The sequence below is a fragment of the Dictyostelium discoideum genome (genome assembly GCF_000004695.1).
Source record: "Dictyostelium discoideum AX4 chromosome 3 chromosome, whole genome shotgun sequence".
Taxonomy (NCBI): Eukaryota; Evosea; class Eumycetozoa; order Dictyosteliales; family Dictyosteliaceae; genus Dictyostelium; species Dictyostelium discoideum.
Window position 1 is genome coordinate 2512311 of NC_007089.4, and position 23037 is coordinate 2535347.

The 23037-nt window shown below is 22.3% G+C and overlaps 11 protein-coding genes across 11 annotated transcripts in view; 6 read left to right on the top strand and 5 right to left on the bottom strand.

Annotated features, from left to right (window-relative positions):
- Positions 1 to 2: 2 nt before the first annotated feature.
- On the bottom strand, positions 3 to 3857 carry top2mt (DNA topoisomerase II; the record flags this gene model as incomplete). Its single annotated transcript, XM_636439.1, has 1 exon — positions 3 to 3857. The coding sequence occupies one exon, from the start codon at positions 3855 to 3857 to the stop codon at positions 3 to 5; it is 3855 nt and encodes a 1284-aa protein (XP_641531.1).
- Positions 3858 to 4165: 308 nt separating this feature from the next.
- Positions 4166 to 4880, top strand: DDB_G0279787 (hypothetical protein; the record flags this gene model as incomplete). Its single annotated transcript, XM_636440.1, has 2 exons — positions 4166 to 4181; positions 4288 to 4880. The coding sequence occupies 2 exons, from the start codon at positions 4166 to 4168 to the stop codon at positions 4878 to 4880; spliced, it is 609 nt and encodes a 202-aa protein (XP_641532.1).
- A 376-nt stretch (positions 4881 to 5256) lies between these two features.
- Positions 5257 to 5949, top strand: DDB_G0279789 (hypothetical protein; the record flags this gene model as incomplete). The annotated part of the gene is made up of 2 exons (XM_636441.1): positions 5257 to 5275; positions 5378 to 5949. The coding sequence occupies 2 exons, from the start codon at positions 5257 to 5259 to the stop codon at positions 5947 to 5949; spliced, it is 591 nt and encodes a 196-aa protein (XP_641533.1).
- Positions 5950 to 6592: 643 nt separating this feature from the next.
- On the top strand, positions 6593 to 8135 carry DDB_G0279791 (hypothetical protein; the record flags this gene model as incomplete). Its single annotated transcript, XM_636442.1, has 4 exons — positions 6593 to 6772; positions 6939 to 7160; positions 7294 to 7794; positions 7893 to 8135. The coding sequence occupies 4 exons, from the start codon at positions 6593 to 6595 to the stop codon at positions 8133 to 8135; spliced, it is 1146 nt and encodes a 381-aa protein (XP_641534.1).
- A 509-nt stretch (positions 8136 to 8644) lies between these two features.
- On the top strand, positions 8645 to 9622 carry DDB_G0279757 (hypothetical protein; the record flags this gene model as incomplete). Its single annotated transcript, XM_636443.1, has 1 exon — positions 8645 to 9622. One exon carries the CDS (start codon positions 8645 to 8647, stop codon positions 9620 to 9622), a length of 978 nt encoding a protein of 325 aa, XP_641535.1.
- A 116-nt stretch (positions 9623 to 9738) lies between these two features.
- On the bottom strand, positions 9739 to 11857 carry DDB_G0279759 (hypothetical protein; the record flags this gene model as incomplete). The annotated part of the gene is made up of 4 exons (XM_636444.1): positions 9739 to 10945; positions 10984 to 11043; positions 11083 to 11504; positions 11579 to 11857. 4 exons carry the CDS (start codon positions 11855 to 11857, stop codon positions 9739 to 9741), a joined length of 1968 nt encoding a protein of 655 aa, XP_641536.1.
- A 672-nt stretch (positions 11858 to 12529) lies between these two features.
- lap (leucine aminopeptidase) lies at positions 12530 to 14092 on the top strand (the record flags this gene model as incomplete). The annotated part of the gene is made up of 1 exon (XM_636445.1): positions 12530 to 14092. One exon carries the CDS (start codon positions 12530 to 12532, stop codon positions 14090 to 14092), a length of 1563 nt encoding a protein of 520 aa, XP_641537.1.
- A 125-nt stretch (positions 14093 to 14217) lies between these two features.
- Positions 14218 to 15522, bottom strand: DDB_G0279761 (G11 family protein kinase; the record flags this gene model as incomplete). The annotated part of the gene is made up of 2 exons (XM_636446.1): positions 14218 to 14868; positions 14998 to 15522. 2 exons carry the CDS (start codon positions 15520 to 15522, stop codon positions 14218 to 14220), a joined length of 1176 nt encoding a protein of 391 aa, XP_641538.1.
- Positions 15523 to 15816: 294 nt separating this feature from the next.
- Positions 15817 to 17465, bottom strand: CYP513D1 (cytochrome P450 family protein; the record flags this gene model as incomplete). The annotated part of the gene is made up of 2 exons (XM_636447.1): positions 15817 to 17310; positions 17400 to 17465. 2 exons carry the CDS (start codon positions 17463 to 17465, stop codon positions 15817 to 15819), a joined length of 1560 nt encoding a protein of 519 aa, XP_641539.1.
- Positions 17466 to 18276: 811 nt separating this feature from the next.
- On the bottom strand, positions 18277 to 21051 carry DDB_G0279765 (hypothetical protein; the record flags this gene model as incomplete). Its single annotated transcript, XM_636448.1, has 4 exons — positions 18277 to 19055; positions 19139 to 19852; positions 20015 to 20339; positions 20422 to 21051. 4 exons carry the CDS (start codon positions 21049 to 21051, stop codon positions 18277 to 18279), a joined length of 2448 nt encoding a protein of 815 aa, XP_641540.1.
- Positions 21052 to 21629: 578 nt separating this feature from the next.
- DDB_G0279767 (hypothetical protein) overlaps positions 21630 to 23037 on the top strand; it is a gene marked incomplete at both ends in the record, with an annotated part of 1557 nt that continues 149 nt past the window's right edge. Inside the window, one exon of the mRNA XM_636449.1 lies at positions 21630 to 23037. This exon is cut by the window's right edge and continues 149 nt beyond it. Within this exon, the coding sequence (XP_641541.1) occupies positions 21630 to 23037 (1408 nt within the window).

The window sequence follows — 23037 nt, forward strand, 5'->3', positions numbered from 1 at the left end:
TTTTATTTTGATTTAATTTTATCAGTTTTTGATTTTCTAGTTGAAGATAATTTTGCAGATTCAGAAGAAGAAGAAACATCAAATGATGAAGAAGAGGAAGTTTTTAAAGGTTTTTTTTGAAATTCTTTATCACTTTTTTCTAAATATTCTTTTAATTGTTGTAAATCAGCAGTCCAAAGTGATTTTGGATCAGAAGATGAAATTGATTGATGTTCAGATTTTCTTTTTGTTAATTGATTAGTTAAATTATCAATTCTTTCTTTTGTAATATCTAAAATTGATAAAGAGAAAAGATGTTGATAAACCTCTGGTGGATGAGTTCCAAAATTTTCGAAACCAACAATTTCACCACTTTCCAACTCTTTGATTAAATCTTGTTTTGATCTACCTTGAATTTTTAATTTACCACTTGCAATAACTTCAAGGAATTGTATTGTAGTTGTTAAACGTTTAATTTGATTATCCAATGATTTCAAGAGGTATTCTCTACGTTTTCCATAGAATTGTAAACGAACTTTATAGAATTGATCAATGATTTCTTCAACAGATTCTAATTTTTGAATTTTTGAATTTTCATCGAAACATGTTAAATGGAAATTAAGAGAAGCTGATAACTTGAATAGCTTTATTAACTCATTTTCAGTTAAATCTTCCATTTGTTCCAATTGATTATTATTTAATAAAATTGTGAAATGAACTGAATTTTCAGTATTTGATTCTTGGAATGATTTAATAACATCTTTATCAATTAAATCATTTAAAACTTCTTTATAGTCAGAGGTCCATCTACCAATTGGTAATTCAGTGATTTCTAAATTTCTACCAACCAATTTAATTACACCATTAGTTCTATAGGTATGTCTATCAGGTGAAATGGTTCCTTTGAAACCACGATACCATGGAATTAGTTTTTTAAGTGCAACTTGATTATTTAAACGTAGCATCAATTGATCGATGATATCAATTGGTGAAAATAATGGAATTGAAGTTGACATGCCAACACCAATACCTTCACTTCCATTAACTAATAACATTGGTATAATTGGTATATAATAGTCTGGTTGAATGGATTCACCTTCTTCCTCTAGATAGTTTAATAATGGATCATCCAATTCATTGAAAAGGTAACGTGCAACTGGTTCAAGTTTTGTAAAGATATATCTAGCTGATGCAGAATCTGAACCACCTTGTAAACGAGTACCAAACTGACCACTTGGTGTTAACAATGGTAAATTATTTGAACCTACGAAATTATGAGCCATTTTAACAATTGTTGAATTTAAAGATTGCTCACCATGATGATAGGAAGTTTGTTCGGCTACATAACCTGACAATTGTGAAACTTTAATTTCATTTGTTAAACGACGTTTAAATGATGCAAATAGAATTTTACGTTGACCTGGTTTTAAACCATCGATTAATGATGGAATGGATCTAAGATTTGCAGCCCAACTATAATGAATCAATTCTTTATTAATGAAATCTGGATAGGTGATCTCTTTAATTGAATGATCAATACCTTGTGACATATCAGTTTCTTTAATCCAACGTTGTCTAAGTGAACTTAAATCCTTTGCAAATGCCATTTTAATTAAATCATCAGCTTCATCTCCCCAAATGAATTTAATTACATGTTTATCCAAATTACTAAAGTATTCCTTTGCCTCTGCGCTAGTTGATGTACCTAAACCTTTATAATATTTAATGGTATATTGTTTCAATTGATCGGATGAAATTGTTTCTCTCCATTTTTCATAGTCTTTAATGGTAAAGAAAGATTTCTTTTGAGTTGAACTTTTAGTTGCTTTTATGATTGGTGTAACAAATTCTACAAGGAAACCACGTTTCAAAAGATTTGGCCAAAAGTAGTGAATGAAATTCATAACTAAACCTTTAATATGTGAACCATCATGATCTTGATCGGCCATAATCATAACTCTACCATAACGTAAATCTTCCATACTTTCATCGGTATCATAGGAATTTTTATGAGATAAACCCAAAATGGTGGTAAGATTATTAATTTCTTCATTGGATAATAATTGTTTTGAAGCGACATCACGTACATTCAATAGCTTACCACGTAATGGGAAAACACCATATGAATTACGACCAACTACACTTAAACCTGCCAATGCTAATGATTTTGCAGAATCACCTTCAGTTATAATCAATGTACATTCCTTTGATTTTAATCCACCTGCCCAATTTGCATCATCCAATTTGGAAATCGATTTAATCAATGTGGTTTTTGATTGTCTACCACTTGTTGAATGAATTAAATCTGCTTTTTGTTTCATTAATGCCCAACCTGCAACACGTTCAATGATTTTACTATTCTTTACGAATTGAGCTAATAATGACTCTGGAATTTCTGGTGTTGATCCGAATAACATTGGTTTAGTTGTTAGGGTTTCTTTACTTTGACTATCAAAACTTGGATTATCAACTAAACAATTGACAAACAATGCTAAATGGTGTTTAATATTCATTGGTCTAATTTCAAGATCCGAGTGTTTCTTTTTTAATTTCTCACCAACATAACGTACGATTTGATCAGCCAAGAAATTGACATGAGTTCCACCTTTAACAGTGTTTATGCTATTTACAAAACTAACTTGAGTGAATTGACCAGTCTCTGATAAACCAATACCAATTTTCCAACGTGGTGAAATTTCACCAAATTCAAAGGATTCTTCACGATATTGTTCTTCATTATCTTCACGTTTTGTACTATTATTTAAATGATGTTCATAAAGTTTAACATAACTTTGGAAATTATAATTCAATCTCTTTCCATTTAATGTTACCATTAATTCTGTATTACAACCTGCGATATCATATAATCTACGTTCCATTAATTGTAAAATATTATCATCCCATAATGATTTGATTTTAAATTTCTCTAAATCTGGTTTGAATGTGATTTTGGTATAATCACTCTCACCCTCGCCAATTGGTGTTATTATTGGTTCACTTCTATCACCCATATTATTTGACCATCTTTGGAAATACTTTTTACCTGAACTCTTATCAACAGTTTCAACAGTGAATTCTTTGGAGAATATATTTGTTAACTTTGCACCAAACCCATTTCTACCACCAACAACCTTTAATTCACTATCATTGAAATTGGAACCAGACATTAGATTACCCATCACCATTTCAACAACATAACAATTTTCAGTTTGATGCATTACCACCGGTATACCTTTACCATCGTTCATAATTGATATACTATTTTCATTTGGATTAATCTCAACTTTAATAAATGACATTTTTGAATCCCTCTTTTTATTATCTGCTGCATTCACTAAAATTTCATCATAAATTTTTAATAAACCTGGTATATATGTTGCTTTAATTGGATGAATATAAGTTAATGGTTTTTTATTTGTTTTTGTTGTTGTTGTTGTTGTTGATTCAACATTCTTTTCATTATTATCATTATTTAATTCAATTGTTTTTTTTTCTTTATTAAACATTGAATTTGATAGAACCCACATATCATCTTCAATTTTTTCAATTGTTCCAATATATGAATCTGGTCTTAATAAAACATGTTCAGTTGGTGTTTTTTTTTGATAAATATCTTCTATCTTTCTTGTGGTTGTTTTTTCTGATATTTTTTCATTTTTATTTAATTTTGTTGAAAAATATTTATTATTACTATTATTATTAATTGATAAAAATGATTGTGATTGGATTGATGATTGTGATTGGATTGATGATTGTGATATAAATGAAATTATTCCAACTTGTTTTGATTTATTATTTAAATTATTTATAATTCCTTTTCCAAATTTTAAATAATTTGTTAAATTTTTATGATTATTATTATTTAATAATTTTGACATGATTAATTAATATTTTTAATCATAATCATAAAAACAATAATTCGTTTTTATTCGTTTTGAAAATATGAAAAAAAAAAAAAAAAAAAAAAAAAAAAAATAGAAAATCTTTTTAATTTTAATAACGAAAAAAATACCATGGTTGTTTTTTTCACAAAAACTAAAAATTACTTCTCTTTTTTAAAAAAAAAAAAAAATTGGCCAATCTATTAATTTTTTTTTGTAAAAACATTGTCCAACCAATTTATTATTTTTTATAAAAACTTAAAAAAAAAATTTAAAATATTACTATTCACTTTAAAACATACAAAATGTCACAAAAAATAGGTTTGTTTATTATTTTAAAATATATTTTTTTTTATATTTATATTAATTAATAATAATAATAATAATATTACTAACACCTTTATTATTATTATTAAAAATTATTTAGTGACTGTATTTGATTTTTTACATACAACTAAAGGATTGATTGGATTTAAAGTTGAAAATAGTGGAAATTTTTATAAATTATTAAAAAAAGGGTCTCATTTAAATAAAGATAATATGTCAAATAAAAAAGATGCATTACTTTTTTCTTTATTACTTAAAAAGAATTTAAATAAGGGAATTGCAAATTCAATTGATTTATTTTCTAATGAATTTTGTAGATTAAATAAAATTGAACCAGAACGTTTAAAAAAATTATCAAACCAATTAGATTTTCATTTAGTTAAACTTTATGATGGTGGATTTTGGTTTTGTCAAAATCATTTTCCTATTAATGGAATTTATAATTTTTCTCCGAGAAATTTCAAAGATGAACAGTTTAGAGATTTAGCAAATCAAAGAGAAAAAAACTTTGATTATTTAAAAAGAAGAAAATACAATTTAATTAAAGAATTTTCTGATGAACATAAATTGGATATTAATTTCACTGATGATGATATTCCTAAAAAATATATATTTCATGTTGAACATACTTTTACTAAAAAAAAAATAATTAAAAATAATGTTGATAATAAAATTGAACCAGAAAAAAAATAAAAAATGTAAATAATAAATATAGAAAAAAAGAAAATAAAATGGTATTAAATTATAACTTTTATTTATTTAATTAATTGTTTAAAATAGAAAACTTATTTTTTTTTTTTTTATTCTGCGCAATTTCCCCGCTCTTTAATTTCAAAAAAAAAAAAAAAAAAAAAAAAAAAAAAAAAAAAAAAAAAAAAAAAAAAAAAAAAAAAAGGAAAATTTTTTTTTTTTTGTTTTTTTTATTTTTATTTTTATTTTATTTTTATTTTTTAATATTTATATAAATAATATATATTATTTAATAACCAAAAAAAAAAAAAAAAAAAAAAAAAAATGCACATTTTTTAAAAAAAAAAAAAAAAAACAATTAACAAATATATTTTTCAAAATGTTAAAAAGAACAATAGGTTTGTCATTACTATAGGTTTTTTATAAATAATAGTTTCAATAATAAATAATAATAATATTAACACTTTATAATTTATTACTATTATTATTTTTATTTATAGTTAAAACAGAAGAAATTAGACATTCAATTAAAGCATTGATTGGATTTAAAGTTACAAATGGTGATCATATTCATAGTTTATTTTTAAAAGGTTCTCACACAAAATCAAGTAATATGAAAAGAATTAGAGAAGGATTATATTTTAGTTTATTACAAAATCAAAAGGAATCAACTACTCATGGTTTATTTTCAAAAGAATTTTGTGATTTTCATAAAATTGATTTAAAAAAGTTTGAAGATCTTTCAAAGAAATTATCATTTGGTTTACATGAACTTGAAGATGGTAATTTTTGGTTTAATGAACATCATTATAACGTTTTTGGTGAATATAATGTAATTGAAAAACCATTCAATAAAAGCGATCATCCAAATTCCAATGAGCATACCCTTTCATATGAAAATGGTAACTCATATAACGCTTTGGTAAACAAATATAAACTACTTCAAAAATTTTCTGATGAACATAATTTAGGACTTACATTCAAAGAAGAAGATATTCCCAATAATCTTATTTATTATCCTGAACATATTTTAAAAACTCAAGTAATAGATGGAGATGATCAAACAAACTAAAAAAAAATAAAATAAAAAAAAAAAATAAAAAAAAATTTGAATAAAAAAAAACCTTTATGTTTGTTTCTTAATAGTTTAATTATTTTTTTTTTATTTTTTTTTATTTATTATTTTTGTTTTTTATTTTTTAAAAAATCTTTACTTTTTTATTTTTTTGTTTTTTTTTTTTTTGTTTTTTTTTTTTTTTTTTTTTTGAAGTAAAACTAGAGATAAAAAAAATAGTATCCTTACTTTTTTTTTTTTTTTTTTTTTTTTTTTTTAATTTTTACTTTGATTCAAAATTTTTATACTAAATATAATCATTACACCACCCCCTGTTTAAAAATGGTAATTTATCAAAACATGTGTTTTTTTTATTTTTTTTTTTTTTTATTTTTTTTTTTTTTTTTTTTTTTTTTTTTTTTTCAAAATTTAATATAATTAATTCTCAATATAAATACCCCCTTTTAATTTTTTTTTTTTTTTTGATATTTTATTAAAAAATTTAGTTTCATACAAAGTTAAAAAAAAAAAAAAAAAAAAAAAAAAAAAATATAATATAATATAATATTATAAAACAAACAAATAGATAATAAAAATAATATAAAATAATAATTTCATTGTTTTTTCTAAAAAATTTAATATAAATTAATTACAAGATAGAATGTCATCTCAAGAACAACAAAAATCAAAGCAAAATCAAGCTCAAGAAGGTGTTGACGGAGTTTGGTTAGATAAATATTCTACACTTTCAAGAGTTTATAATTATGGTTTTGTTAATGGATCAATTGAAAAGGGTAAAGAATGGTATAACTATATTAAAGACTCAAATTCATATGTAAAGGTAATTATTTATAAAATTTTTTTTTTTTTTTTTTTTTATTATTTTTTATTATTTCCTTACTAATAAAAATATCTATATTTTAATTTAATTTTTTTTTTTTTAAATTTTTTTTTTTTTTTTTTTTTTTTTTTTTTTTTTTTTTTTTTTTTAAAAAAAATAATATTAGAGTACACTTGAATTTGGTGAAAATGGTGTTGTTGCAGTTGGTAGACCACTTCTTGATAAATTAGAACAATATGATGTTATAGTTAAAAAGGTTGATGAATATGGTAATACTGGTTTAGATATTCTCGAAAAGAAAGTTGAATCAATTAAAGAAACTGGTGAAAATTTAGCAAATAAAGCAGATTCAGCAGCTGATGGTTTAATTAGTGTATCTGCAAATTATGTAAGTTTTATTTACTATAAATATAATATATTGAAAATTAATTTACTTGTAATAATTTTTTTTAAAATTTTATATATGTGTGTATTAATTTTTTATTTTTTTTTTTTTTTATTTTTTTTTTTTTAATTTATAGACACCAAATGCAGTAATTGGTTTAGTACAAAAAACAAATAATATGATTGATTCATTAATTGATTCATTATTACCACCAAAAGATGATGATCAAGTTAATGAAATGAGTGATGAAGAGAAGTTTCAACTTGAAAAGAGAATGAAATTTTTATTAAAGTTAAGAAAGAGATTAAATACTCAATCCATTTTAGAGATTCCTTCAAATTCAATTCATTTAGTCACTGGATATAGTGGTAAATCATACTCTCAAGCAATGGATAATATTTCTCAACTCTCAAATTCAATCTCAAAAATCACTGTAAATAGTCAATTCTCTAAAGTCTTTATTGATCAAATTTATCACTATACTGATATTTTAGTTGGTCAAGTTGCAGCAGTTTCTGTTTGGTTCAGAGAAATTAATATTTCAGAAACTCTCATCTCACTTGGTGAACTCTCTAAAATGATAAATGAATCAAAGAATCAAGTTTTAGAACTTTCTGATCCTCAAGAAAAAGTTGATGTATGTTATTTTATTTTATTTATTTTATTTTTTATTTTTAAAAAATTTCTCTTTTTATTAACAACAATAATAATAATTTTTTATTATAACTTTTATAGAAACTCAAGAAAGACCTTTCAAAGATTTTAAAGAGTTGTTTAGATGTTTTACATAACCAAATGGAAGGTGGTAAAGATAAACTAGAGTCATTCAAAGAATCAGTTTCAGATCATCAATATTTTGTTGCATCCTTTTCATTGTTAGAAAGTTCATTAAATAAACTCTCTGTTACACTCAAGAATTATTTAGACAACTTGGAAGAGAAATCATCTTCATCTTCAAATGATAACTCAACCAATTAGAATATTAACTGGTTGATTCCTTTTTTTTTAAAATCTTACTCTCTAACATATAAATAATAATAAAATATAAAATATAAATCAATAAATATATAAATAAATCATAAAAAAAAAAAAAAAAAAAAAAAAAATATTTCTTAAGAATCAATTTTAATAAACTTTTTTTTATTTTTTTTGTATCCAAATTATTTAAATGTTTTATATTAAGATTATTTTTTTATTTTAATTTTATTAAAAAGTTTAATATTATAATTGTAAAATTCAATTATTTTAAATAAAATTATTTTTTTTCTTATTACAAAAATATAAAAAACAAATTAATTAATATTCCCCACAAGGTAATTTTTTTTTTTTTAATTATTTTTAAATTAAAAAAACAGACTTTTTCATCCTTGGGTTGTTGTCTGATAATCTAAAATATTCAAGTAAACCAATTATTAAAATTATGTATATAAATATTTATTTATTGATTTTTTTTTTTTTTTTTTAACAATATGAATTAATTTAAAAAAATGAATAAACTTATTTTTATAATAATATGTTTAGGAATTGTTGATAAAACTATATCAAGTGATTTTAAAAGTTATAATGATGGTATTTATTCATTTACCTATGATAACATTTGTTCATTTAAAAATTCAATTAGAGATCAAGATGTATATGAATTATATTATGTACAAGCACCATTACTTTATGCAACCTATGGTAACCTTTTGGAAAAGATAAATGCATATCATAGTGGAATTGTATTATATAATAAAAATAATGGTCCAAATATTACAATAGATTATTATGCAATACCAAGTTTTGAAGCTACATTATTTCCAAAATCAATTATTAAAGATTCTCAAGGTAACTATAATATAACTTGGGATACACATGGATTAATTGAAGTAACCAATTACATAAATGAAACATACTGGAATAAAAGACAATTAATAATGTATGATTTATCTGGTATTCAAATTAAACAATATTTAAGTTGGGCTCCAATTTATAATAAAACCCATACATTTTATAATTTATTTAATATTGAATCAGATTTATCAATATCAAATAGTAGTAAAATTTATAAAAATAGTAGTACTTGTGATGATTTTGTTTGGGCAAGTTTTGATGTACTTTATAAATTGGGTGGAACTATTGCAAGTGTTCAAAGTGATCCACAAAGGGATGATATAAAATTATTTATTTCAAGTGGAGAACCAAAAATTGTAGATTATAATGATTCAATAAAAAGAAATCAAATTGCAAGTTTTTTTAATGAACTAAAGGATTTTGCAAATTTGGGAAAGAATAAAACTGCTCTTGAAATATTCAATGAATTAATTACTTTTTTTAATGGTTATTTCTATTGTTATATTGATGGTGAATATTATGAAATGAAACTTTCAAAACAAAATCCAATTTCATTCACATATCTTCCATCACCAATACCAATTGGAAAAAGAAATTTTAATGAAATTAAAAAACTTGGTTTTTGTAAATAAATAAATAAAAAACCTTTTATCTATTTATATAAAAAAAAAAAAAAAAAAAAAAAAAAAAAAAAAAGTTGGACTGTCTATTTTTATTTTTATTATTATTATTATTATTACTAATGTTTTTATAAAAGAGGGGATTGAATTTCATTTGAATATGAAAGATAACTTTCATTTTGATTTGATTTCCAGAATTTAAATTTATTTAAAGCAGATTTTGTCGATTGTTTTTTATTATGATCATCTTCTTCTTCAGTATGAATAGTTGGTGGATGATCAATTTCATGAGTTTTAATGAATGAAAAACCAAATGTTATAGCTGCAATTAATAAATAAGAAGCTGACCAATGATATGGTATATTTGAGTAACCAGTTGGAGAGGAAGGAATATTCCATGGAAGGTAAACTTCTGCATTTGGATCTACTGAATGAATTACACCAAAGAAAGTTAAAATTGCACAAATTGCTAAAAATATTGAAGCTTTCTTTAATCTATTCTCTAAAACAAATGCTAAAGCAGTACCCCAAAATAAAGCAGTACAAATAAATCCATTTGCTAATATCATAATTGTACCAATTTTTTGAACTACAGTAAAAGATAGACCAAATTGCTCTTGAACCATTTCTGGATTAACTACGGCATTGGCTAAAATTGGTGATATTTGACCAATGATAATGAATGCAAATTGGAATAGTGATGGGAAGAATGCCCAAATGATTGCAATTGAATGATGTGCTTTAATTCCTTTAGTATTGTGAAGTGTTTCATAACAAATTTCAAAACAAATGAAAATGAAAATTGGTAAAATTGCTGGTTTTGGTAAAATATTTGTAAGTAAACCTAAATAACCAAAGAAACCACCTAAACCAATAACCAAACCACTGATAGTCGAATAACTTGATCCTGCTTTAAATTTATTATGATACACTAAATGACCAATGTATGGTGTAGTTTGAGTTACACCACAACCAAATAAACTACCAATAATCGTTGAGATCGAGTCAATTAAAAGTACCCATTTAAAACCATATTGATTACCAATTGAACGTGCACCATCAATAACTGATACTGAACTAATATTAACTAAAATTGCATATGGAATTACAATTGAAATGTTTTGAGTGATTGCTCTTTTAATTGCTTTAAATATATTTGATGGATGTGGATATGAAACATAATAATCACTAAATACATTGGTTGGCATATCTGAAACTGAAATTCCAACACCTGTCATAAAATAAAATAAAACTGTACCAATAACACATGAAACCAATACACCTGATAAATTAAATGGTAAATCAACTCCTAAAATTTTACCTTGTTTGTTATGTCTATGTAATAATGCTAATAATAAAATCCATAATGATACCCATCTAAATTTATAAAATATATAAAAAAAAAAAAAAAAAAAAAAAAAAAAATTAATAAACTATAATAAATAATAATAAATGATAATAATTAAATTTACCCAACAACTGGTTCTTCAAAAATTACTAAAATTTGATCTAAACCAAGTAAAGCAAGGCCAATACCAGCCAATGCTGATGCTTTACCAACAGCATGGAATTGTCTAGTTGTAAAACTTAAAACTGACATTGCTAATTTAAAACAACCAATTAAGAAAACTGTTGCACAACCAACAATCCATGAATCATAAGTTGCATCTGCATCTGACATACCAGCTGCTTTTGCTGCTAAAAATGCTGGTCCACAAACTAATAATGGTAAACCTATTGTACTTGGTGTATCTAAACCAAGTGGAATTGCAGTATAAAGAATATTTGGTCTCTTTTCATTACGATCTAAATAAATTGCATATGCTGATAATGAAAGACTACCAATCATAATTGCAAATGCTGGTCCTGGTATAAAATATTTTGTAACTAAATCCTAATAAAAATAATTAAAATAAAAATTTAAATTAATATGTTTATAAACAATTTTTTTTTTTTTTTTTAACTTACCCTTGGCATACCAAAAACAAAAACTAAAAGTTCAACCATTAAAGCAAAATTTGCTAAATTATCCATAAATACAGAGGTTAATGCGTTGTAATCACCAGAAGTTGGTATAAATTGAGCAAGAAGTGTTTTTTTCTGTCTTGGTGGCATTACATCTTGAATATTAATATCACCACCATTACCATCTTCTGTTTCATTAAATGGTTGATATGAATTATTACCTTCATCGTTAGTTAGTTCTGTGTCTTCATCACCACCATAGTGACTATTTATTTCTAACATTCTATCTATCATATGACGTGTTTTGATTTTTTTTTTTATTAAAATAATAGAGAGAAATCATTTTGCCTTCATTTTAAACCTTGCACGGTTGTTGAAGAATTTCAATGCCCGGATTTCTGTTTTATGGTTGGGAATAAAAAAAAAAAAAAAATGAATTTTATTTTTAATTTTATATTTTTTTTTCCCACCCAATTGTTTGGGTGGAATAAAACCAAAAAAAAAAATTTAAAATTAAAACAATTAAATTTTTTTTAGATATCAAAGAAGTTCTGAATTTTCACAAAAAAAAAATAAAAAAAAATAAAAAAAAATAAAAAAAAATAAAAAAAAAATTTAAAAATAAATAAAAAAAAAAAAAAAAAAAAAAATAAATAAATAAATAAATAAATAAATAAATAAATAAATAAACAACTAACTTTATTAAAATTCAATATTACATTTAAATTTTAAATTATATTATATTTAGATTAAATAAAAGTTAAATGTAAATTTTATTTTTTTTTTTAAAAATTTTTTTTATGAAGTTCAAGAACTTAAAAAATTATTTTACATTTTTTTTAATTTTTTTTTTTTTATTTTTTATTTTATTTATTTTTTTTTAATTTCCATTAATTTGAAAATTTTTTAATTTTTTTTTTTTTTTAATATTTTTTTTTTTGATTTAAAATTAATATGTTAAAAAATATTATTAATAAAAAGAATTTATTTATTAATAATCAACAAAACATCTTTCAAATAATTAAAAGAAATAAAATGACAGATAGTACAGTTGATAATAAAGGATATATTGTAGGTATCTACGAGAATGAAGAGTTTACACCATTAGGTCAACAGTTAAATGAAAAGACAAATGGTCATTTATTGAAGAGTATTAAATTATCAGATACCAAAGGTAAAGTTGGAGATAATTTAGTTTTATACAATGTCACACCAGAGGTTTCAAGAGTTGCAATCGTTGGCTTGGGTAAGAAAGAAAATAATAATAGCACCACCTATGAAAAGAATGAAAACACTCGTAAAGCAATCGGTAGTGGTGTTAAAGCATTGAAATCAAAGAATGCCACCCATTTAACCATCGATTCAAACATTGGTGATGCCAAACAAACTGCAGAGGGTGCATTCCTTTCAAACTTCAAATTTGATTTCAAAACAGGTACTTCTGGTAAAACAGCCAATTCCACCAATGAATCCATTCAAGTTCAATTATCACCATCACCATCAAGTGAAGAATGTTTTAAAGAAGGTAAAATCTTGGCTGAATCTCAAAATTTCGCAAGAGTTTTAATGGAGACACCAGCAAATCTTTTAACACCAACCAATTTCGTTCAACATGTTAGCAGTCAAATGAAAGAGTTAATCGATAGTGGAAAGGTGGAGATGATCGTCCGTGAAGAACAATGGGTTAAAGATCAAAAGATGGGTATGTTTTGGGGTGTTGCTAAAGGTTCCGATGAACCATTGAAATTCTTAGAACTTCACTATCGTGGTGCATCTGCCGATGGTAAGGATTCAATAGTTTATGTTGGTAAAGGTATCACTTTTGATAGTGGTGGTATTTCAATTAAACCATCAGCAAATATGGGTTTAATGAAGGGTGATATGGGTGGTGCTGCCACTGCTGTCTCTGCAATGTTTGGTGTTGCTTCATTGGGTTTAAAGGTCAATTTAATTACAATCACTCCATTATGTGAAAATATGCCATCAGGTAAAGCAACTAAACCAGGTGATATCCTTACCGCTGCAAATGGTAAAACCGTTGAAGTCGACAATACCGATGCCGAGGGTCGTTTAATCTTGGGTGATGCTTTACATTATGCTTGTTCATTCAAACCAACTCATATCATTGATATCGCTACCTTGACTGGTGCCATCGATGTTGCCTTGGGTCAACATTATGCTGGTTGTTTTACAACCACCGACTCACTTTGGGATCAATTAAATGAATGTGGTAACATTAGTGGTGAAAGATTATGGAGAATGCCATTGATTCCAGAATATCGTAAACAAATGGAAACCTCAAAAGTTGCCGATTTAATCAATTCTGCTGGTCGTTCAGGTGGTGCTTGTTGTGCTGCTGGTTTCCTTAAAGAATTCATTACAGCCGATCAATCTTGGTCTCACCTTGATATTGCTGGTGTTATGTCATCATCTGAAGATGGTCCATACATTAGAAAAGGTATGACTGGTAAACCAACTCGTACTTTAATAGAATTTGCTAAAAAGAATCAACAATAATAAATTATTAAAATAAAAAAAAAAATAAAAAAATAAAAATGTAAAAGTTCTTATATATATACATATATTTATATAAATAAATTATTTATTATTTTTTTTATTTTTTTTATTTTTTTTTTTCAAATTTATAATTCATCAAATTGAACACATCTAATTAATTCACCTTGAGTTGTTGGTATAATTTTAATTTTATTTAAACCTAATAAATCTTTAATTAATAATTGCATTTGAACGTTTGAATATTTTAATTTCTTTTTTAATAAATCTTTTTTTAAAATCTCTTTATATTTTAATCTTTGAATATTTGATAGAATCTCTTTTCTTCCTTTCATTAGATTTAAAAAGAAACCACCAGCACCTGGAACAGAGAATGTAAATGTACAATCATCCTTTTGTAATAGTAAACCACATTGAACTAAATGAGTTATAATATTCTCTTGTTGATGATGATCGTCATTAACGATTGATAATAATTGAAATAGTTTTGATCTAGTTATTGATACTTCATTAAAATTTGGTATTAACTTTTTTATAAATAAATCTAATATCTCTGATCTCTTTAATAAAATTGTATCTATTGGTGCTGATTTAATTGGACTTGAATTTTTCATATTATTCGTTAATGTCTCTGGTTTAATTTTATTAGGTATCGTTGTATTCTCTATCTTTAATAATTCAATATTTTTAATATAATCTGTTGTAATTATAATACAATAATCATTTAAACTTGTTGCAATTTGAAATAATCTAATTGTACCTTTTTTTTTTAAAATTTGCTTTTATTTTTAAAAAAAAAAAATTTATTAATATTTAATTTTATTATTATTATTATTTATTATTTATTATTTATTATTTATTATTTATTATTTATTATTTATTATTTATTATTATTATTTATCGCTTACAATTGATCTTTCAGAATCTTTATTTGATTGATGATATACAGATTGTAATACTAATGGTGGTGATTTATTATATGTGATATAATCCCATTCTGCTTTTAATAATTCAATTTGTGATAATAAAATATCTTCAGTTGTTAAACTTATATTTAAATCTTCTTCTTCATCATCTTCTTCTTTATTTGGTTCAAATGCAAAATTGAAATCTAAAAAATTATTTGTTTTTTTTACTAATGTACTATTTGTTGATGTGGCTGTAGTTGTAGTTATTGATGGGTTTGGATTATCTATATCTTTTGGTTCATTTTCTCTATCATCATCATCATTATCTTCTTCTCCATTTATATTACTTAAGTTACTTATATTACTTGTATTAAAACTTAAATCCAAATCATTTGAAGGTTCATCGTCTTCGTTATAACTTTTACTAAAATCTAAATGATTCTTAACTTTTTTAATTGGACTAGGATTACTATCAATTGATAAGTTATTATCTATACTATTATTTTGATTTCTTTTAATATTCATATGAATTTTTAAATAAATATATATTATTTTTATATTATAACTATATGTAAGTTAAATAAAACAATAAAAAAAAAAAATAAAAAAATAAAAAAATAAAAAAAGTGGGAAATGAAAAAAAAATTTTTTTTTAATACGCAAATCAAATAAAACAAATTAAAATAAAATAAAAATAAAAATAAAAATAAAAAAAAATTAAATAAAATACATAATATTTTTTTTTATTAAATTTGTCCAAATAAATGTTTTTTTTTTTTTTTTTTTTTTTTTATAATTAATATATTAATACAATTAATTTTATCTTGATTCAACTTTAATATTTAATTGTGGACATTGTAAAGAAAGACCAAATTGACCTCTATCATTTAATTGAAGATTATCATCAATTGGATGAGAGAATTTAAATTTCTTTATAAGATAAACAAGGAAAATATAAATTTCAATTTCAAAAATATTTTCACCTGGACATTTTCTTTGACCAATTCCAAATGTTATAATTTTTGGTTCATTTGTTGAATCTAAAAAACGTTCAGGTGAAAACTCTAATGGATTTGAACAAAATGATTGAGATAAATGAGTTGAATAAATATTTTGAATTACTTGTGTACCCTTTGCAATTTTATATCCTTGAATTTCACAATCTTCAGTTAATAAATGTGGTACAGATAATGGTGCACATGGATAATAACGTTTCACTTCTTTAATAAATGCAACTAAATATGGAGTTTTAATTCTATCTGAAAAATATGATAATTTTAAAAGTGAATTCGAAATATCATTTGCACCATTTAATTCATCACCATCATCATCATTAAAAGCATTTGAAATTTCATTAAATAATTTCTCTTGAATATTTGAATTGTTTACTAATGCAACCAATGAAAATAAACAAGTATTACCAGTTGTATCAGAACCTGCTAATATTAAATCCATTAAACATCCAATTACACCATCATATGGAATTTTATTTAATCTATATTGTTTTAATAAAGATTCTAAAATATTCGTTGGTTGATAATTTTCAATTTCTTCAATTGTTGATTTATTTGAAATTTCAGTCATATGTTTTAATTGATATTCATTTGTAATTCTTGTAATTAATTTTTTTACAGATTCATAATCTTCAAAATATTCTTTTGGTTTATTTTTTAAAAATGGATATAGAATTGGTATGAAATCACTTGGATATGGTAATCCTGTACTCTTAAAATAACGAGTAATCGTTGACATTAATTCATCTTGATAACTATTATTATTATATGGGAAATGAATATTAAATAATAATGATAGCATAACATTTAATGAATACATTTTAATGATATTGTTAATTGGTTCTTTTGAAATTCCACTACCACCACTACCGCCACCACCACCACCACTAATTTCATTGAAAAACTCTGATAATAATCCTACTTGAATTTTAATTATTTTTTCATTTTTTTTCATTTTTTGATTTGTAATTTCATTTGATAAAGTTTTTTTTAAATGATTAAAATATTCACCATTGGAATTTGCAAGGTTTAAACCTTTATTACATGTAGTTCTACTTTTTCTTTGAAATCTTGATTGAAATATTTCGCCATTATCAACGAATGCCTCTTTTAATGTTGCATATTCTGTTAACACTACTGTACTAACACTACCAAATTCAATACGATAAACACTTCCATATTGTTCATACCATTCCTTTAATTTTTCATGTACTTGTCCTTTTAAATCAAATAAATTACCAACCAATAATTTACTTTTTGGTCCTGGAATATTTTTATTTATTCTGTGAATTCTATCTTCCTGATTTTATTTTATTTTATTTTAAAAAAAATTAATTTATTATAATTATTATTATTATTATTTTTTTTTAAAAAAAAAATAGAAAATACCTTTTTAATTAACTTTTTTAATAATACAATAATAAATAGGATAATAATAATTGAAGAAATTCCCATTTTTGAAAATTTCCACGTGATATTAATTAAAAAAAAAAAAAAAAAAAAAAAGATTTAATTTTTTTTTTTTTTTTTTTTAAATTATAGGTAAAAGATAATAATAAATAAAATTTTATTTTCAAACAAATTATTTTTTTTTTTTTTTTTTTATTTTTATTTTTATTTTTTTTTTTTTTCTTAATTTAAAAAATTAAAAAATTATAAATTTAACCAAAAAAAAACAATTGTTATAGGAAAAATAGTGGTTCATGTGAGGGATTAAAATTTCTTTTTATAGGATTTGATTGAATCAATACAGTTTTAAAAATAAAAAGGTTTTTTTTTTTTTTAATATTAAAATTTTAATTTTTGTTTTTTTATAAAAATTAATTTTTTGAAATCTCAAAGTAGCCAATTAAATTGCAGTTGGAATTAAACTAAAAACAAAACAAAAAAAAACCTCCAAAATTATACTTTTTTGTAACTTAGAAAAAAAAAAAAAATTTTTAAAAAAAAAATTTTTTTTTTTCAAAACAAATTTTTTTTTTTTTTTTGTCTATATTAACAAAACCCATTTATCCAAAACAAATAATTTACAAATTTTTTTAATTTTGTTTTTTTTTTTTTTTTTGTCTTTCTTTATTAACAAAACCCATTTATCCAAAATTTTTAAAAAAATTTATTACAAGATTTTAAATTGAGATTTTATTGTTTATTTTATTTATTATTTTTTTTTTTACTGGATTTTATTGTTTCTTTTTTTTTTCTTACCTGTAATTTACCCCAACTGATATTTATTTTGCTTGTTTTTTTTTAATTATAGTTTATTAACCTATTTTATTTCTTCATTATTTTCATTACAATTATTATTATTTTCATTACAGTTATTATCATTGTTATTATTTATTATATTATTATTATTATTAATATTTTCTTTATTATTTTCATTATTATTTTCTTTATTATTATTATTATGTTCTTCATTATTGTGTTCTCTGGAGACACAACAAATTTGTAAAGGTTCTTTTAAAGAATAAGTTATTTGTTCTATGCTATCATATAAAGTTATATTTTGAATTTCAAAGATACCAACTGATAAAGGTAAAAACTCTATAGAGGCAGAGATTGAATTCTTTGAATTAACCGGACCAATATGAACCGACTTTTCAAGACATAATAAATTGACAGAGTTTCTTTGAATCTCTTCATATGATAATAATGATTTATTTGAAAGTTCACTAAATTGAATAGTTGTTTCAACTGGTATATAACGTGAAGAATTTAAATTATTTTGATTCGTAGTATTAGCATTATTATTATTGTTATTATTACTTTGATTATTTAATTTAGTTGAAGATTGTTGTCTATTTAAAGATAAATTTGAACCTTGTTTCTTTATTGATTGACCACCATTACTACTATTAATAGGGTTATCAGATGTTTGTCCACTATTTGTTGATGATAACTTTGAATTATTATTACTACTACTACTACCATTTTGTTTAATAATTGATGGTGGTATATTTATTGTTAAATTCTTTAAAGAATTTGATAAATTTGAAATATTAAATTTAACTAAAAATTTTTCATTTAAAATTACTGGTGATTTATCTTTTTATTTTTTTTAAAAAGAAAATTAATATTTTATTTTATTTTTTTCAATTTATTATTATTGTTATTATTGTTATACTTACAATCAGTTGAAATCATTAAATTAGTAGTAAAAGGTGGATTTTGAGCTCTTAATTCATATAATGATAAAACTTGACCACTTGAACAAGGTATATGCCAAGATAATTCAACTTTAGTATGAAAACCTTCAGTTGGTTGTAAAGTTTTTTGAATTGAAGAAGGTTCAACAGATAATACCATTGAATATTGATTGGAAGGTTCCAATTCAATTGGTAATCTATGATTGGATAGATTACTAATGACATAGTGTTCATTAACTTTAACTAGATTACCAATTTGTCTATGTGTTGGTATACTTGAAACCGATGAAACTGAATCAATGATGGTAGTAGACTCCATATTTAACACATGAAATAAATAGATATCCAAACTCTTTATTGTAATATTTGAAGTTGGATGAGTGTTCTCTAACGATACACAAATTAAATTCTTACAACCTATGGTTGTATTGGATTGTAATAATACTTTCATTGGTTGAATTAATGTGAAATTCTTTAATATGGTTCTGGTGACCTTATTATTATGAATGGTACCGCCAACTCCCAATGACGCCGTAGATGTTCTCATTGTATAATTCACTGATTTATCAACAGCACCACCCTGTATTAATCTCTCCAATTTATTATCTGATGATGCTATATTATTTCTATTATTCTTTGGTCTATTAATTTTAATTACCATTGTAATTAATTTATCTTCATTAATTTCTCTAATATCTAAATTAAAATAATAATAATAATAATAATAATAATAATAATAATAATAATAATAATAATAATAATAATAATAATAATAATAATAATAATAATAATAATAATAATAATAATAATTAGTAAAAATAGTAATAACAAGCCACTGTAATTATAATTAATACAAACATATTGGTACTTCAATTGGGAAAACTAAATCACCATTTGATAATCTAAAAAAGTTTGGTTTTTGATAAGGATTTGAAGTATCTTTAAAAGTGAAAGGTGAACTAACTTCAACTACATCACCTATAAATCTACTATTTGTATTATTACTATTTTCTATATTATTATTATTATTATTATTTTGGTTTTTATTGTTTTTATTATTATTTACATTTAATGTATTTTGTCTTAAATATGATGTTGCTGATTTTGAAGATGATATATGATCATTTTTCATCTCTGTATTTACAAATGAATGTTTTGGATTATAATCTATAATATTTAGTGGCTAAAATAATGATAATAATAATAAATATATTGTTTTTTTTTTTTTTTTTTTAAAAATATTAAACATTAAACATTAAACATACATTTTGATTTTCTTTTGTTGATTTTTCATAATCTGAAGCTAATCTTAATTGTAATTCGAATAATAAATTTGATGATGAAGATGTAGATGGTTGTAAAACTGTAATACTATCTTGTTCTTGTTGTTCTTCTTGTGGTGGTGGTGGTGGAGGTTGTTGTTCTTCAATTTTAGTAGTACTTGTTGTATCAGAAACTATTAATCTTGGTGAATCAGAATTTGTTATTATTGATTTTTGAGGTGGTGGTGGTGTTGATGTATTTGATTGATTTATTAAAATTTGTTTTTGTTTTTGTTGTAATAATTGTTGAATTTGTTGTTGTTTTTGTCTTTTCTTAGAATCATCAGGTGGTCTAACGATGATGAAAAATTTTAATAATTCACCTTGAATTGCATATTCTCTACTCTTACATTTCATAAACCTATTTGCATTCTTTGATATATATTCATAATCTGACATAAATTTACTATCGTATGATTCTGGTATAAAAACTTCAAATGATGATGATTGAAAATCATCCTCATCTAATCCCATATCATCTAATAAACTAGATCCAATAGGTGTTGAATTTAAATAATTTAAATCTCCATCTGCTGCTCCCATTAACATTGCTGATATTGTTGATGATGACATATTTAAAATAGATAATAATTGATAATAATAATATTATTATTATATATTATTTATATTATTTATATTATTTTATTTTTTAATTTTACAAAAAGTATTATTATTATTATATTTGATTTTATATAAATATATATATATATATATATATTTTAAGTTTTTGATTAGATGGTTGTGAATGAAAAAAAAAAAAATAAAAAATAAAAATGAAAAACTAATTTTTTTATTTTTTATTTTTTTTTTATTTTTTTTTTTCAAAATAAAATTTAATTTTGTTTTTATTTGAAGATATATATTTCTGAATGGGTAGTAAGATTTTTTTTTATTTTATTTTTTAAATTATTTAGTAAAAAATGAAAATGTGTGATTAAAAACATATTAAGGAGTAGTTTTTAAACATTTCAAATTTATGTCAATTTAAATAAATATTTTAGTATTTTTTTTTTTTTTTTTTTTTTTTTTTTATTATTTATTTTCTATTTAATATTTTTTTATTCCACCTTTTTTTTTTTTTTTTTTATTATTATTTTCTATTTAATATTTTTATAATAATAATAATAATAATAATAATAATAATATCAACCATGTATCAATCAATTTATAGTGATAATATTATTAATTTCGAATCATCACTTATTAATATAAAAAATAAATTAAATATATTAAATCCAAATAATAATAATGCAAATTTCGGTAGAAATGTGAATCATCATTTATTTCCAGAAAATTCAAGTTTTTTTGAAAAATTAATATTTTTACAAAGACTTTTAGAATACTTAAAAATAACTTTCAGTTTAATAAATAATAATAATAATAATAATAATAATAATAATAATAATAATAATAATAATAATAATAATAATAATAATAATAATAATAATAATAATAATAATAATAATAATAATAATAATAATAATAATAATTCACAATCAATTACAAGAAATAATATTGAAGTAGTTGGATTATTTAAACATTACTTATTACAATTTAAAGAATATGATAATAAAGCAATAAACTCAACAATTGATGGTAATATGATGGAATCATTTAATGAAAAATTAAAACAAACTTTAAATATATTTTTACCACCAACAAACCAAATTAATTATCCAATTATATTGGATCCCAATACAACATTTAATGAAATTTTAAACTCAATTTCACAACAAAATATACAACAATCTCACTCTCAGCAATCTCAGTATCAACAACAACAACAACAACAACATCAAATACCATATCATCAATTAAATAATTATTTGAATTCTCAACCAAATGAACAATATTCTGCAATTGCATTTGATCAATCATTAAGAGTTTTCTATAATAATATATATTTTTCATATATCAAAGGCATTAAATCAAATCCAATAACAATTAGTTTTAACATTTTTAAATTAAATTTTTTGGATTCTTCCCTTAAAAATTCAATTTATTGGTTATATAGTCAATTACCAATCAATCTAAATATATATAATAATAATAATAATAATAATAATATAAATTATAATAATAATAATAATATTGAAAATAATAATAACAATAATAAAAATAATAATAATAATAATAATAGTAATAATAATAATAATAATAATAATGATAATAATAAAAATAATAATAAAAGTTATAATGGTACAAATTCAAGACATAGAGAATTAAAATTTGTTCCATCTTTTTCTAATCCTTCAATTGTTCCAATTCAAGTATTTCCAAATCAAAGCTCACAATCACACACAAGATCATTTAATCAGAAATTGCAACCAACTCAACAACCACCAATACCAACATCATCTCAAGCAGATATTCTTAAAAATTACAATAATAGTAATTTTAAAATTAACCAAGAGGTTGAATTCAAAGAAGTATCAAAGAATTCAACTAATAAACTATTTCAGTCAAGCAATATTATTAAAAATGAAAAAGAGGAAGAACAAAAGATTGAAATTATTGAGGAGAATCAATATAATAAAGAGAAAGAAGAAGATGAAGATG